The 18,394-nt window shown below is 38.4% G+C and overlaps 1 protein-coding gene across 1 annotated transcript in view; it reads left to right on the top strand.

The window, feature by feature from the left end:
* ABCC2 (ATP binding cassette subfamily C member 2) overlaps positions 1-17,389 on the top strand; it is an 833,283-nt gene extending 815,894 nt beyond the window's left edge. Inside the window, exon 32 of the mRNA XM_044055642.1 lies at positions 16,931-17,389. Coding sequence (XP_043911577.1) covers positions 16,931-17,078 — 148 coding nt within the window. The 3' untranslated portion in view covers positions 17,079-17,389. The remainder of the gene's footprint in view (positions 1-16,930) is intronic.
* The last annotated feature ends 1,005 nt before the right edge of the window (positions 17,390-18,394 follow it).

Genomic DNA, 18,394 nt, shown 5'->3' with positions numbered 1-18,394 from the left:
ACAACAACAATGTAACCACTGTTAGGAGAAGGGGCATACAAAAAATCTGCACACATGAATGCAGGTTGTGTGAAAAGAGAGACATTTGCAAAGGATTGTAATGAGCAATCACTAAAGGATGTAAAAGAAGGGGCAGGGAAGAAAACATACATGAGGAAGAATAACAAGAGGCTGGGAAAATTGCAAAGTAGTTGAAGAAACTGTAGAAAAACAAAAAAATATGGAGGGGAAATATGAGGAGAACGTGTGCATGCAGGAAGACAGGTCAGGAGAAGGGACTGATGATGACAAAATTTTTTGACGTTCTAGCCAGTGAAAAAATTGGATTCTGAGGATTAAGGATTATTTGTTCATAAACCTAAGAAAATATTCAGTTGGGAAAAGAATAAAAAAAAAAAGAAAATGAAAATTTAATAATATTTCCCCTAAACTTAAAAATAAGGAAAAACAATTTTGGACTACTTTCAGTGAATGTAAACAGTAGTAACACTGTAAGGAGGATAGGGATACTAGTATGGTGTGCTAAATGTGATGTGTATGTTATTCTGTTACAGAATATAAGATTGTTGGCAAAGAGAAAACAATTGTGGGGTAAAATATAATATGGAACTTAAGGGAGCATTGTTCTGGAGTGGCTGTGTTGTGTAAAACAGTGATAATACTAAATGTAATTTTGGTAAGGAAGGGATGATAAGCTGTTGTGGGTGTGAGGTAGAGTGAACATGTTTATAGAATTATAACATTTTATGTATATACAACTATTTATTTATTTATTTATTTGCAGTTGGTTAACCAGGATAGTCCATTGGGCCAATAAGAACCCATTTTCAATGGAGTCCTGGGGAGAAAAGCTCCGAAACAAAACAAAACAAAGATTACATTAATTTACAAAATACACTTTGATTTCAAGACAAGTTAAGGTTTTTTCCTGTTACAAGTACATTTTTAGATTACATTTAGTAAAACAAAACAGTGCATTAGTAAATATACAGTTTCTTGTAAAGGAATAGTCAATTTTGAGAATTATAAGAAGTTATTTACAATTGGCTTTGTATTTGCTAAATGCAAGTATGAAGTTGGTGTATGGAAATATATGGGATGGTTGCCTGTATGAAGTGAGGAATAGGCTATGTGGGGTGGGAGCAGGAGCATTCCCACTTCAGTGTTAGATGAGAGTGAAGTGATTTCTTAAATGAAGGGAGGTTAGCAGTGGTACGGATGGAGAGAGGGAGGGAGTTCCATAGGCATGCCAGAGAAAAGGATAGGAGGTTTTGTCCTGGGGGGTGGAGGGGTTTGTACAGTTCTATTAGGTTTTGGTTGTTAGATCTTAGTAGTCTTTCTGGGTGGTGTATTTTAAATGAAGAGGAAAGGGAAGGACAGAGGGAAGGATGAAAAATTAGTTTGTGTGCACAAGTAATCTGGGTATAGGTCAGATAGTTGGGAAGTTCTAGCCAGTTTAGTTTGTGGAGACATACACAGTGATGGGTTGATAATTTGTGGCTAGAGGCAAATTTGGCAATTTTATTATAACAGGAGGACAGTTTTGTTTTGAGAGATGATTGTAGGTTTGTAAGGAGAGGGGCACCGTAAAGGAGGGAAGGGATGAGAAATGTAGTAGAGAGAGTGAGCTTAGTAGATGTAGTGAGGTATCTATTGTGTCAGTAGAGCATGCCAAGTTTTTGGTGTTTTTTTATGTTTAGTTGTAAATGGGACTTGAATTTAAGCTGGTCATCGATGTGGACCCCTAATAGTTTGGTTTCAGATACCACTTCAAGAGGTGTGTTTATTCTGGCTGCTAATGGAGAATAGGTTTCTGTCTATGGTGCTGTTTTTGAGGGAGTAAATAGCATGAGTTTGGTTTTTGATGCATTGAGTGCTAGATGATTGTCTTTCATCCACTGTTCTTTGGTAGAGAAGGTGTCTTGAGTCAGCTTTAAGAGAGTGGTGATGGATGTGGCAGCACAGATAATCATAGATTCATCTGCATATTGGATAAGGTTAGTATAAGGGATTGAGTGGAAGAAATCATTTATGAATATATTGAAGAGGAGGGGACCCAATATGGAGCCCTGAGGGACACCAGCAGGAGTGTTGCGGTAAGGGGAGATGGCTTTTTTCCACTTGACAGCTTGTTGCCTGTTAGAGAGGTAGCTGGTGAACCAGTTGAGAGAGGAAAGGGATAGGTTTAGGTTAGATAGTTTAGTAAGGGGAAGGCTGTGAGAGATAGTATCAAAGGCCTTAGAGAGGTCAAGTAAGAGAGTAGATACAGTCAAGTCAGAGTTCCTGGCTTTATTCACAGTCTCCAAGAAGGATAGGAGGGCTGTCATAGTGCTGTGATTGGGTCTAAAACCATGTTGGGTGGGAGTTAATAAGTTGTTGTCTAAGAGATGGGGGAGGAGTTGAAGATGGATAGATTTTTCAAGGAGTTTTGAGATGGGGGAAGAGGATGGCAATGGGACACAAGTTAGTCTATTGTTATTATTGCCCCCTTTGTGGAGGGGAATGATGAATGCCTTTTTCCAGAGTTGGGGTACGATGCCTTCTTGGATAGAGCGGTTGATTAGGATGCTGATGGGGAAGGCAATGGCTTCGGCTGTGCTAAGGAAGGATGAGGGGATATTATCGGGGGCATTGGTGCAATGTTTTAGCTTTTGCAAGAGTTTTTTTATGGTAGAAGTAGGAATGGGTTTTATGGAAAATGGTGGCGGCTGAGTAGATAGGGAATGAGAGAGTGGAGATGAAGAGGGTGGCAAGAGAGGAGATGCAGGATTAGGGGGAGAAGTGTTGTTAGAGAAGGATGAGGTTAGTTTGGAAATAGATTAAATGAAAAAAAGAGTTGAAATGGGTGGCCAAATCAATATCTTGTGCATTAGGGTCAGGGCTTGGGTTTTCAGTTGTGCTGGCTTTTAGAAGTGCAGTGATACCTTTCCAGAATTTTTGTGGATTGGTTTTATGGTTGTTTTGAAGTAAGGAGAAGTAATTCTGTTGGTCTGTGGTGATAAGCTTTTTAACTTTGTTGCAGAGTGCTTTGAACTCATTAAGGGTGGTGGGAGTTTTGTTTCTTTGGTGATGTGCCCAGGCTTTGTCTCTAAGGCGCATGGCGGTTAGTGTGTTTTTGGTTAGCCAGGGAGCAGCTTTGTTTCTTATTCTTTTGGTTTTTGTGGGGGCATAAATATCTAGTATTTTTAGGAAAGTTTAACTAAAGTGTGCAACAGCATTTTCCAAGGGTAGTGGCTCCAATTACGTGATTTTAGGGAATTAGAGAAGGCTTTAGGGTTGAAGTTCTTTAGGTAGTGAGTGGTGATGTGATTGTGAGTAACTTGTAAGGGAGAAGGAAAACGCCTTGTAAAGATGGGAAGGTAGTCACTGAGGGAATCAGGAAGAGTCCCACTTTCAGGGTAGTAGTGGGGGTGAGAGACTAAGATCCAGTCTAGGGTGCTACCACTGGAGAAGTCTTTAGAGGGTCTGGTAATGGAGTTGATGAGCTGAGAGTAATTATATAGGTTGATTTCATTGGTTGGAAAGGAAGTAACGTAAAAAAGGGGAGGAGACGGTCAAGCAGGGGAGGTACAGATAAGAGGAGGCTGCACGATTCAGGGACAGGCAATATAGGCTTATGGAGAAACATTCATGTTCCAGTGTAAGCGGTGAGGATAGCAAGGTGGAAGGAGTGGAGGAGGGGAAAAAAGAAAAAAAAGAAGTAGGGCAAGGAATATGATTTAGAATAGGTAGGAGGAAGTGAAGGGAGGTGTGGAGCTATGTGGAGGCAGGGATAGAGCAAAGTGAAGGAAAACAAAGCCTGTAAAAACAATCAGTGAGATGTTGACTGCTAAGGTAAGTGCAGAAGGAGGAAGGATAAGATGGTAGAGGACAAAGGGAAGTATGAGGGGTAAGGATAGCTATGTCAGTTATGGTGAAATTAGAGGGGTAGAGTAGGACCTAAGTAGAGCTAGGAAGGGAGAGTCTAAAAAACAAAAATAGTGTCCTAAGAAAAAACTCAAGTGGAAGCAAGTTGGTTATATATACCAGGTAAAAATTTCAGGGGAAGGGTGCCATCAAGTGGGCAAAAAACTATACTGCTACAGTAGCACCTGGCGTGAGAAAGGGGGTCGAGGAGTACGGGAGGGAGATTGTAAGTGCAGTTAATTACAGACACTATGAAAGTGGTAGGGATGGAGGTAGAGAAGTAGAAAGGAGTGTGGCTGCTGGCTATCCTGACAAGGAAGTGTACTTTGCACTTAATTGTTTAAAAAAATGGCTTAGCATACAGCAAATGACATACTTGCATGTATCCTTAAGGGGATGAGTTCAGGGAGAAGATGGTCTCAATTCCTCAACATAGGAAGAGACAGCAAGCTGTATTTTAAATTAAGGATTCAAGGACGTCGGGTATGGCAGTTTCTCCAATCCTACTTCAGGATATGCAGGTTAATTTCATGTATCCTTAAGGGGATTAGCTCAGGGAGAAGATGGTTTCAATTCCTCAACATAAGAAGAGACAGCAGGCTGTATTTTAAATTAAGGATTCAAGGTTGTCAGGTATGGCAGGTTCTCCAAATTACTCCAGGACGTGCAGGTTAATTTCATCTATCCTTAAGGGTATGAGTTCAGGGAGAAGATGGTCTCAATTCCTCAACATAGGAAGAGACAGCAGGCTGTATTTTAAATTAAGGATTCAAGGACGTCAGGTATGGCAGTTTCTCCAATCCTACTTCAGGATGTGCAGGTTAATTTCATGTATCCTTAAGGGGATGAGCTCAGGGAGAAGATGGTTTCAATTCCTCAACATAAGAAGAGACAGCAGGCTGTATTTTAAATTAGGGATTTGAGGTCATCAGGTATGACAGGTTCTTCAATTCTACTCCAGGACGTGCAGGTTAATTTCATGTATCCTTAAGGGGATGAGTTCAGGGAGAAGATGGTCTCAATTCCTCAACATAGGAAGAGACAGCAGGCTGTATTTTAAAGTAAGGATTCAAGGTCGTCAGGTATGGCAGGTTCTCCAATCCTACTTCAGGACGTGCAGGTTAATTACAATGGATAAGAACGCTGAAGCCTGGGACACACAGCAGCCAAGAGAAGGAATTAAAGATCCAACTAGAATCTAGCTAGGAAAGAGAACCTGTTTCATCAAATATTAAACTGTGTGGTACTTAACATTTAAATTATAGTTGTGAGGAACTTTAATTGTGATTTAAAGGTAAAATGTAAAAAGAAAGGGGAAGGTGTAGCAAAATACAGGAAGTGATAAAATGTGGTGAATTATCTGTGTGGAACAAAAGTCAATGGACTTATAGGAGGGGGCACTGGGATCTGAAATTTATATTATATTATGATAAGGCTTGGGGGTAGCAGATGGTGATGCAGTTGTGATGGGTTTTTCAGACCATTTAGCAATATGGATGGAAGTAATGAAAGAAAGGGAATAACATAATAATTATGTGATGAAACTGGAGAGTCAGAAGTATTGCAGTTATGGAAAGAGTATATAACCATGAAGAACTTCTATAAAACTGGTCTGAATGGTGGACTGAATTTAAAAAGAAGTATAAAAGTGTTTTTCCCCCCAAGGAGTATGATTATATAAGAAAGAGAGAGAAAGTGAAGTACAGGAAAATGTATAAAAATGTTTTAGAGGATTTAGAAAATAATTCATCAGAGTTTTATGATATCAAAGAAATATTTAAAAAGAACTGAGAAAAAATTCAGGCATTACTGTTTAGGCAGTGATATTATTTAGAAGGGAGAAGGTATCTCCGTATTTAGGCAAAATAATAAAGGAGGATATAAGTATAATGAAAAATGTAAAAGGAGAAATAAAAACACAAGTGCAAATTATGAATACTGTGTTATAGCATGTGGAAAATATGTGCAATAGTGAAAAGAAGGAAAATAAGAGAACAGAAACTAAAAAAATTCTGAAAGAGTTAAGGAACAATTTGAAAAATAAATTATTATTAGTGAATTGGATGAAGTACGTAAGAAAACAAATACTGATTCAGTATCAACCCCAGATGGTATAGTGTATGGAATGTACAAGAAAGTAATGGACTGGCAAAGGGAGGATTTTGTAAATGTACTGAATGAATAGTTGAAGGAACAGTTTTGTTTATGAAGAGTTATGTAGTGGCATATTAAATTCTTATGGAAAAAAGATGAGAAAAATGAAACAAAAAATTGGAAACTTATCACACTAAATAACACAGACTGTATTTTTATGAGAATAACAGAGGAGAATGTAAGGAAGGATGAGGGGAGGAAAGTGTATACGCTATAAAAGGACAGGGATGTCAAGAATTGTTATTGGTTGCGAGAGAAATTGTGGATGATATTCCAAGTAAGGGAGAGGATGTGAAACTTATGATACGTGATATCAGCAAAGCATCTGATACAGTAAGACATTATGCTTTCTGGGATGCTACAGAGAAGTGTGCAATAGGCAACAGAATTAGGTATACACATGTCAGCATATTGGAAAACAGGGAAAGTGTTAGTGAATGGGTGGCTGAGTAGAGAAAGTAGAGTACAAGACAAGAATAACCCATGAGTGGAATATTGTTCGCATAGGTAATGAATGTGTTGGTGAGTGGTGAAATAGCTTAAATGATGTAAATGATGAAATGAAATTATCAAGAAAAAATATTAAGATGGAAAATAAAAATTTACAATATAGAAAAAGAAGGATGTGGTATAATAATGTGATGACACATTATTATGTAAATCCATCTGAAAATTTACCAGAAGTGATTAAAGCCATTAAAGTACAGAAAAAGTGGCATACCTAGATAGTAGGTCAGGAATTCCTATGGAGACTGGTAATAAATAAGCTACCAGTAAAGAGCAATATGCCATATAAAAAGAAAGTTAAAAAATGTGTGTTTATTTTTTGGGGGGAAACAGACAACATAGCATTTTTCTGAAATGTAAAACTGTACTGAAACTCTGGAAAAAAAGTTGTGTGAAGAATCTTTCATGAGAAGATTAATGATATATGCATAAATAATCATATGTATGTCTATGTTGTTCATAAGAAGAAAAAGAGAATATGTGAGAAGGGCAGATAATTTATTTTATGTAATATGACTTATTTGGAATGAAAGATGAAATGAAATTTTATTTAATACAAAATGGATTTTGGCAGTTGTATTGCAAACAATTAGATTATGGTTTTAGAAAAAGGAATGGGGTTCAATTATTTAAGAACAAAGGTGTTATTTTTCTTATAAGTAGTAAAAACATAGAAATGTGCGTGTGTGTGTGTATATATATATATATATATATATATATATATATATATATATATATATATATATATATATATATATATATATACATGCCTGTAAATATGTCTATTTTGCAAATATGTAAACATTTTTATGTTGTATTAAATAAAGGACCCGTACTCTTTTCAGTAGGTGCCATGGGATCTTCTACGCCCACCTCAGCTACTGCCAGCTGAAGTAGAGTGGACATTGGTTCAACATCTTATCCAAAGGGCGAGACGTAGAAGTAGGATACTAACAATATGTAACCACTTAATAGTACCATTAGAATTCAGTATTATGGTGTGCAGTCTGAATGTGTGTGCTGCAAAGTGCAGATGTTCTTCTAGATTAGTAAATTACTTTGCTAAAGCAATGTTGATGCAGGTCTGATCAACATATGGCACCAGGGATAAACTAAAAAAATGTAAAGAAAATAAGTGTCAGTTTGAAGAGTACTCATCCAGTACCAGTTAACTTTTCCTAGAAAAATCTTTATGAACACAGTGCTTTCAAGCAGTATTTTGATCTTTATTTGCCGACACTTAGTTTAAAAGAAAATGTGTGACTGCAGGATTGCATTGCTGCTTTCCTGTGGCAGATGAAGCCATAATATAATTGCTTTTGTAGGAAAAAATAAAAATAAAACAGACCTGAGAAGTTTTTTTTTTATTATTTTTTACTTTATTTTTTAAAACATTTAACACAAAAATGCTTAGTCTGTTGAACAGTTTGCTATTCATGTGAAATTAAAAAAAAACAAACTTACAGTTTTTTTACATTTTGTAGTTTGAAAAGTGATGAAACTGCTGCAGAAAAGTGGGCAAGATATGTATCTGATTAAAGTAGGGGTGACTTCAGAAAAATCAGGAATAGTTATCAAGCATCAGGAAGTGCAAGAATGTGACTGAAATCATTTGATAATAATGTGAAGTAGAGGCATTAAATAATATGCATAAACATATAAAGGGAAAGTCAGAGAAAACAAACTTTAGGGTAGACTGTGTGACATCTGGAAATACATATACTAGTACATCATAAATCACTTTGCAAAACAGGTATATGCAAGAACATGTTCTTTAGTGCATTACTTCTCTTACAAAGTAGTATGGCTGACTGCTTTACAGGGAAGGCAAACTCTACTAGTTTCACATATACTAAAAAGCATTTTTAAAGTAAAGCCATATTCTGTGCCAGGTACCTGAATGACCTCTTGTTTACACATAAAGGGTTAAGCTTAACATTTTTAACAAAATGTCAGAAATAGGAGGGTGCCTGTGAAACAATTGACAGCCACATTCACTTTTTAAATGTTACCATTTTTAGGTAAGTAAATGTGAAGGTGGAAAGGGAATTACATGGGAAGGATATGGAATTAAGGCATTGAGGGAGACTACTAATTCTCATTCCTCACATCTGTTGAGATCTTTTCCACATGAGGAACTGAAAAGTTTAATGCACAATTTAATAGAGGGAAATGACTTCAGGGAATTAGTCGTGGAAACTGACAAAACAGCAACTATAAAATAGCCCTGGGACAGTATTCAGGCAACTTTTGTAAAGGTGATTGGAAGTCAGGAGAAGGTGCAAGAAAGAACAGAAGTAAAAATAATTTTAATAGAATTGAATGACTTTCTAGAAGTATTAATTAAAATAATTTAGATTATTCATCTTACAAGAAGATAATTTCAAAAGAATATTGTTACCTTTTCATAGGGTAGTCAGTAAGAACGCCTGTAAATTAAAAAAACATGCTGTGTAGTACTAGGCTTTGGCAATTCATTTACCTGAAGGTGCTTTTTGCTATGGAAGTATAAATTATGTGAGTTTCTACAGAAAGGGCCTTAGAAGAAGATTAATGGAGTTAGGGGGCATTTCATAGAAAGGAGGTGATTTCTGCAATTGTTTGTAAATACAGTCCCAATAGGTATTATCTATGACAACGTGAAAACATGTTAAATCATAAAGGGACTATGACTTCAAGTGTAATAAAAAGATTACTAAGGTGGCTAAACATTTTAATATAATGCACAATTAAAATACCAGTCGTATGAGGGTTTATTTTTGTGAAGAAATGGAATTGGAGTGGTTGATATAAATACTGAAGAAACTGAAGGCATAAAATATTTTGAAATAGAATGTTTAACTCTTGAAAGTTTCAATGGAGTTTTAGATTGGAGAGTATTCATATCAGAAACATTTATTATATGAGTTTATTTTATAATGAAGTATAACAAATTCTAGTCGTTTTTTTTAAAGAGCAAAGTACTTGACAGGATACTTGTAAAATAATACTATAAGTAAATGGGGTTGACATCCCAGGAAAGGCAGATAAATAAGCACAGCATGGACAGGTAGAGAATGGACGAAAAGTGATTTTTTGATTTCTGCTTTCTGGTGTTGTCTGTGGCATACAAGCTAATAAATACTTGAAAATGGTCAATTGTTGTGAACACATAAAGCAAGTGGCAAAGATTGCAAGAAATACAGAAAAAAATGTGTTTATAGGATGATACGTTCTATTGAAAAACACTGGGGCTTGATGCAAGTTAAAAGAGGAACGTTTCTTTGTGGAGGCAGTAAAAGAAAACAGACATACTAAAAAACTGATATGACATTAGGATGTTAATAAGACAGTGTTGCTCATGGAAATAGACCCTGGAACAAAAGTGAGTGTTTTACCAATGAAGGACTTAAAAGACTGCAGAAACAGCCAAAAATTCATGAAAGAGTATAAACATAACCACTTAAACTGACCAGCATATCACCACTAAGTTGTTTTAATGGATAGCCTGACCAGCAAGAAACAAAATCCTGGTTTGTGCTAGTGCAAGGAAAATATTATATATGTATATATTAAGTAGCAGGGGGTGTGGGGGGGGTGCAGGGGGGCTTGCCCCCCTGCATAACACAGTTTTACTGTGTTTACAGGTAGGTAAATTGTGCTATTTCAGGAGGTCGGTCTTTCGGAATGTCGATCATATGGTGTCGGCCATATGAAAGAAGGCATTCTGACGTAGATCCATATATTATACATCTATATATATATATATATATATATATATATATCTAGTGTATGCTTTCTGTAAGGCCTGAAGCACTCAGAGAGCTGGGAATTCTATCTATCGTATTGTGATTCAGAGTTCATAGGTTCATCCATTGGTCAAGATTTCTCTTGAACAAGGCCAGCCCAGTGCTCTGCTCACATGTACCGGGATTTTGTTCCCACAGCATAGGTCTTCTTTGGGTGATCTATCTCCCTCCAGCCGCCCCTAATAATAGCCGTCAAGGTTGAAGTCTCCTTCTCCTGCTTTTGTGGCTAGATTTTTTCTTTTTTTTTTATTCATCAATCAAATCTTTGACTGGGCTTGTTATATGTTGCAAGTTAAAGCGTCAGAGGTGCAAAGCGGTGGTGAAATAGATAGAGCTGGAGTTCAGTCGGGTCGGGCAGCATAGGACTTTTGAAACCTTTGTGACCTTTTTGGTGAGGGCCTGGGAACCAGCTGCAGCTGTCGTGTCATACACATTGGGGGGGGGCAACTACATTTTGTGGCATTGTACTCTGAGATTGGTAGGATGAGTAAAGAGGAGACTGAGACCTAGATTGATCTTGATCTAGATGAGAATCCTCCATGATAAGGGGGGCAATCTTCTAGGTCTTCTACTACTACATCAAGGACTGTCCCAGTCCTGACAGACTAGTATCAACCTGTCTCCCCAGGTTCCTATTTATCTGTGCTCAGCAGTGGGTTTGCTAGTAGGATTTGGTGTTTAGGTTAACCTTCCCGAAGGCCTTTTTTTTTGATTTATTTGCTTTTAGCTTGTCTCCGGCTATCTGCTTCCGTTTGGGTATTCTGTGATACCCTTCTGAATATGTGGCTTTGTGTGTTTTGCCAGTATGCCCAGTTTGCAGTCATCTGCAAACTGCCACTGTCATGGCCTGCACTTTTGTTTTGCAAGTAGATAAAAAAAGAGTGCCCCCAGGAGTGGGGCTTGGGACAGAGACACTTGGACAGACAGTGTGACAGAGTCTGACATGGCGCCAGCCTCTGATACCCATCTTGTGATGTATGGGTTGACATTTAATGATGAGAGTTTTCAATGATGGTAGGCTGTATGGACTGCCTTTCCTCATCAATGGCTTTGGTGACTGTTTCAAAAAGTCAAAACAGTTTAAAAAGGCATCTGCGCACCTTTGTGAAGTGGTACCACAGTTGCAGTCGCCACTCTGGTATGTATCCATCAGAAGTAAGACTTTGATTAAACACAGCTGTCCTAGCTGTGGGTTTTTTTCGTTCATGGAGCACATGGGACACCACTGTCATCAGGTCCATCATGGATGCTGTGGGAGGGGAGAAGTTTGCACTGAACCTGTCAGCAGTATGTTGGGCAATGTGTCTGATCAGTAATCTCACAAATCATTTGAAACAAGTTTGAGCATATCTATCTGTCTTCCCCAGGTTTCTGATGATTTTATGAGGAGCTCTAGTTTTTTACTATAGTGATCAATTGTAGTAGCTTCCTCCTTTTGTTGTAGAGTTGTTTATGGCTGGGGTCCACCAGACTGACGCTTGCTTTGGTACACAAGAGTCTGTTTTTTGCTTTTGATTGCCTTATCCATGCAGTGCAGGTGCTGCTAGTAGGCAGCATTTGGTGATTCAGCCGGCTGATCCTCTTGTGGGGATGGTGACTAGTTGTTCCATGGCATTTGAGAGTTTATTCCAGGATCACCTAGTATGATGGTGTTTGGTGATACATTTATCCTCCAGATGTTTTCAGAGGGGGCCATAAGTGAAGTTCTGAGTTGAGTGTGTGGCCTGTAACATACAATTACCAGAGAGCAGTTTGCCTATGGTTAATTTGCACCTGGATGGTCTCCATGCATCGCGTCCCTGCCACCAGTCTTGTGTGGTTGATGAATGTATGGATAGAACCAGGTTTCTGTCACAAACAAATTTGAACTACACTACATTCAAAAGAAGATGACGATGAAAAAGATGTGAAAGACCACAGAAAAGAGGAACTAGAGCTCATATTAATGTCAGGCTGAAAGCAAATCCCTACAGACTGGCATGCCCATCTATCATGCTAGCAAATGTTAGATCTCTGGAAATCAACATCATTTACCTAAGACTGTACCTAAACAGCCATAGAGAGATGAAAAATTGTTGTGCTTTTATCCTTACAAAAACATGGCTATATTTAAGCATCAGTGACAGTACTATTCATGTGGATGGGCTATAGTTATATAGAGCAGACAGACACCAAGCTCTTAGTGGCAAATCCAGGGAAGGTAGAGTTTGCATCTACATAAACAACTCGTGCTCCAGCTGCAAAAAACTCTCCACCCACTGCTCTGTGAAGTTAGAGTTCATGACAGTAAAATGCAGACCCTTTTACCTGCCGATGGAATTCTCAGCTACATTCCTCTTAACTTTTTGTATTCCTCCAAGTGCAAACACAAATGAAGCACTGGCCACACTTTACCAGTCAATCAGTAAAATGCAGAACAAAAAAACTCAATTGTGTCTATATCATAGCAGGCAACTTTAACCAGGCTAAACTGAAATCAGTTTTACGGCATTATTACCAACGTATGGACTTTGCCACCAGAGGTGCCAACATACTAGAGCGGGTTTGCACCAATGTCAAAGAGGCATTCAGGCCAAAGCCCCTCCTGCACCTTGCTGACTCGGATCATCTATCCATACTGTTGACACCAGCCTACAGACCATTGCTAATCAGAGAGAAACCATCCAAGCAGCAAATATGAGTCTGGTCAGGAGGAGCAATCTCTGCAATTCAGGACTGCTCTGAATGCACAGATTGGAACATGTTCAAATCAGGACTGCTCTGAATGCACAGATTGGAACATGTTCAAAGAAGCTGCCATTCTAGATCAGCACACCAACCTGGAAGAGTACACTGAATTGGTAGTAGGATACATATCAAAGTGTATGGACGATGTGACAGTCACCAAGAGCATCACCACATGAGCCAACCAGAAACCCTAGCTCACAAGTGAAATATATGAGCTCCTGAGGGCATGCAACACTGCCTTCATGTCAGGGGATAAGGATGCCCTTAGGTCAAGCCAGAGCAAACCTGAGCAAGGGAGTAAAAACAGCAAAAAGGGCATATGTTCAGAAGATCCAGAGCCAATTTAGTGACCTCAGAGACTTAAGGCAACTATGGCAAGGCATACAATCCATCACAGACTATGTCAGCACAGTGCGATGACAATATCAACTTCCTCAACAATCTCAACATCTTCAATATGTTTGAGGAAAGAAATAACACAAGTGCAATGAAACCCCTATGAATCAAATGGGTGAAATACTACACTTCGACCCTGCTGATGTCAAAAGAATCCTGTGCATGGTTAACCCAAGGAAGGCAGCTGGACCTGACAATATCCTGAGATGGGTGCTCAGAGAATACCATTGCCAACTGACAAGTTCTCACAGACATCTACAACATCTCATTAAGTCAGGCTACTGTACCCAAATGCTTCAAAACTACAACCATAATACTTATACCAAAGTTTCCCCCACCATTAACTCTAAATAACTACTGCCCCATAGCACTCACTTCACTAGTAGTGAAGTGCTTTAAGAGGGTCTATATTACATCACCGAATGCTTAAAAAAGTGAACGGTGATTAATCGACCCTATGTAAGCGAAAGCTTACAATGTCGAACGGTCAGAACAGCAATTTGTTTCCAAGGGAAAAAAATTGCTGTTCCAACAACAAAAAAAAGAAAACACTTTAAAACATTACATTAAGTGGGGTGTTTCATTCCTCCCACACCCCCCCTACTTAAATATACCAACTCCGAGACCACACTACAGTGCCGAAAACAGCAAAGTAAAGAAGTGGCCAAGCAAATTCTTTCCCAGGGAAAGAATTTGCTTATAAGCTGCTTTGATATTTTGCCTTTTCAGTCTTTTATGTTTGACCAAGACGCATTCGAAAGACTGCATCTTCGGTCTTTTAATAGAAACCCGCTTTGAGAGGCTGGTCAAAGACCGGATCTATGTTATAACCTCGAATTATTAAAAGAGCGAACGCTCTTTAACCAACCCCTTAAAATCAGAATCACTATACCGTGAACACACGGAACTGGGAAAAAAAAATCGCTGCTCTCCAAAAAAAAAAATAAAAATCTAAACACAAAATAAAGTGGGGGGCTTCGCCCCCACAACCCCCTACTTAAATATACCAAATCTGAGATTGCACCACAGTGGAGGAAATGGGAAAGACCCAAAAATGGCCCAGTGATTTTTTTCCCTGTCCGTGTTTGGGATTTAGTGCTTTCGATTTTACGGGGTCGATTAAAGAGTGTTCACTCTTTTAATCATTCAAGGTTATAATATAGACCTTCAAGGTCCAACCTTCCCATATGTTTAGATACACTTCAGTTTGCATATTGACCAAACCTCTCCACAGAAGACACTATATCAATGGTGTTTCACCTATCCATGGCCCACCTGGAAAACAAAACTGGATATGTGTGAATGCTGTTCATAGACTTTAGCTTGCCTTTAACCCAGTGATTCCCCCAACATCAGCTAAAGAAACTTGACCAACTGGGAATAAACACTCTCCTATGCAAATGGATACTGGACTTCCTCACAGGCAGACCACAGACAGCACGTGTTGGCAATAACACCTGAGAGAGCATCACTATGAGCACTGGGGTTCCTCAGGGCTATGTACTCTTGCTCACCTTGTTAACTCAGGACTGCACCTCCAAGCTTAACTTGATTATCAACAAGTTCATAGTTCATAGTTCATAGTTCAGTACTAGGCTAACTGTTCTTGCGAGCCATTTCAAACCTAGCCAATTATCCCCTGCGAGACTCAAACCATGCACCCTGTGTTTGCAAGGCAAATGCCTTAACCATCAGGCCACCCTCCTAACCCCAGATTTGCAGATGACATGACTGTCGTTGGTCTAATTAGCAATGATAATGTATCACCCTACAGGGAGGAAGTTAGTCAACAAGACCAAAGAGATCACTGTCAATTTCTGAAGAAAGCATAAAACACATTCTCCACTAACAATCCATAATGAAATAGTGGAGAAAGTGGAAAGCACAAAATTCCTGGGGGTACATATCACAGATGACCTATCATGGAGCAAATACAACTGCCATTATAAAGAAAGCACAGCAACGCTTTCATTTCTTGCAAAAGATGAGGAAGTTAAACCTCCCCTCTCCAATCTTTTCTACCTTCTACAGAGGCACCTTAGAGAGTATACTAACCAATAGTACTGCAATTTGGTAGAGTAACTGCTCCACCTCAGACCAGAAGGCCCTCCAGAAAGTGGTTAGAGTAGCAGAGAAAAATCATTGGGACTATGCTCCCAGCCATCCAAGAAATATACCTGTCGCAGTGTCTCAGCAGGGCCAACAAGATAACCAGAGACACTACTTAACCTGCCCATGGACTGTTCAGCTATTTATCTTCTGGTAAACGCTACCACAGTATGAGATGCAAAACAGCCAGATTCAATACGAGTGCCTTCCTACAGGCCATTAGATTACTAAACTTGCACTAACTCCACACCATGTTGAACTGTGAACTCTGAAAAAGGCTGCTGAAAATTCCATTGACAATACCTTATATTTTTGTGCAATAATATTTCTGTGAAACACCACCACTAGTATTCTTAATTTGTATTTTTGCTCACTAATCAAAGCTGTAAATGAACTGTGCAGTAATGACTACCGTGGAAAAAGTCTCCTGTATGTGCAATCGATATGTATAGTAGTTACAGTTTTTAAGAAAATAATGTGCCATGTCAGTAGTAGCTGGTGTACTATAGATTGTCTATATGTGGAAATGCCTCCACCTTGAGACGGAGTAATGAAATTTCGTTTAGTGATGAACAGGTTGTGTAGTCTGAATGACAGTAAAGTTCATTTTGAGTTGCCTAGATAGATATAAGATGGGTGTATAACATTTTACCTACGACACACTATCTACAAAAAAAAAAAAAAAACATTGCAATTGATCTAAAACACAAATGCCTGTATCAAATTTGATAGGAAAGTGTATAAGGTTGTATAAAATGACTGATGGTGTGTTTTTTGATCATAGAAATTAAATGCACATTAGTGTTGATCAGTACTTCTGCCTTGCTAATGCCCACTGTTATGTTTTATATCTATAACTCTGTGTTATAATAGAAGATGTCCAGTGAAATAACATACCCCACAGATAATACCCTGGGAAGCTAGCTGCTGGAAAAGAAAATCTTACAGAGCAGTACTCTCTGCTTGTAGATACAGCCACAGATGGATTAGTTCACAGCAAAATATGTTTTTTTACTGACTTACATGTATTTTAAGTACGGTATATTTTTTACTTGATATATTAGTCAAAAAGTTCCTAAATGAAGAAATCCTTCTAGCATGTTTAAGACCAGTTTGTGTCAAGCCTTCTGTGGTTTGAAGAGCATACTGGAATCTGCTTCTGAACATCAAAGAGAATCTGAGCTGCCTGTTATTTACGTTGTATGTTCCATCTCACTATATATCACTGCTTACACAATAAAGTAGCCATGTGATTCATCAACCCTTTACGCTGTCATGCCAACATCTTGTGACCATATGAACAGTGAATAATGGTTAATGCATTTTCTTTGTTTTTTTCTTAGAGTAATGGTGCTTGATGCTGGGAAGATTGTGGAGTTTGGTTCACCCGTGGAGCTGCTAGAAAGGGAAGGACACTTCTATTCCATGGCAAAGGATGCTGGTATAACACATGACACTAGTATAATGCCAAAGGAGAACACTGCATTATAATACAATGCCACTAGGGACTTAATGCAGGACTGAAGATGTAAACTGCATTCTTCTAAGCTGACCAATGGGCCACTGCTCATTTATGAGTGGATACTGTATTAAATCTTTAAGTAGAAGGCATTCTTGCCTTGTGCTTGAATTCCAGTGGTATACTGGTTGTGAAACCTGTTTATATGAATTTACTTGTGGTTAATTTTGGACATTTTTGAAGAAACTGCAAAAACAGATTTCTTTTTGGACTTCTGAAATGGTTTTGTCTATGCAAAACACACACACACACACACACACACACACACATACACACACACACACACACACACACACACACACACAAAGAACAAACAAAAGAAAAATGCAATCTGCTTTTTTTTTTAAACATCTGGCATGTTTTAAAATGTAATAAAGATGCTTTATCATAGATGCATTATTATTTAATCTTTTTTTTATAATGAAGCAACATTTTGAGATCAGTATTTTTGCACTTCAGTAAATTCTCCCACACGTCATGTACTCACTTGACATAAAGCAGGTATCCACTAATACATTATTGGTCATCCACTGGACAGACTAGTGGGGGAGGGGGCTGCACGCTTTTGCTGGAAAAGTGGGGCTCTGTGTTCTGCATACAAAATGGCTCTCTGATAGCACCCTAGCTATACTTGTTCAGGTAAGATGAAAGGGACTGGCATGTGTGTGTGTTTCAGGGGAGAGGTGTTTCATGTTCGTAGAATGATCTAACTTTCTGAATGAGATGAGACAGCATTTTTCTATTAAACAAAGAGTGATAATGGGGCATGTTCCGCAGCCCAGGGGTAACAAGTAACATGGAATGAAATCCACTATGTATTTTTCATAGATCACAGCAAATCACTTAACAACCAACCTTTTTTTCTCTTTTACTCACAATGCCATTTGAAAGTGTGATTGCCATCCAGAAGAAAAAATAGATCAGAAATGCCCTCATTTTTAACAAGCCAGTCTAATCATAAGGACAACTGAGAAAGACAACTAAATATAGTTAAGCTTTCACTCCATATGCAAATGATAAAATACAACTCCCTGAACTTTATATTGTATACATGTATATTAACTCATTCTGTATAAAATTCCACTGACTTACTCAGGTTCTAATCCTCTGCTGTGATATCACAGTCCTTTATCTCAGAATTAAATATGGTATAATGATAATTTCCTTGTGACTGACCCATTGGTGTATGACTAAGGCATCCAAGGCAGTAACAGTGATCTGGGTTCAATCACCACCTTTGTTAAAATAAAATGGGTCAGGAGAGACATGTATAGCCTGAAGCCCACTC

This window comes from Protopterus annectens, chromosome 14.part0, assembly GCF_019279795.1.
Source record: "Protopterus annectens isolate FY-2018-M chromosome 14.part0, PAN1.0, whole genome shotgun sequence".
Lineage (NCBI taxonomy): Eukaryota > Metazoa > Chordata > Ceratodontiformes > Protopteridae > Protopterus > Protopterus annectens.
Note: the sequence above shows the minus strand (reverse complement) of the source record. Positions and strands in the feature narration are given on the sequence as shown.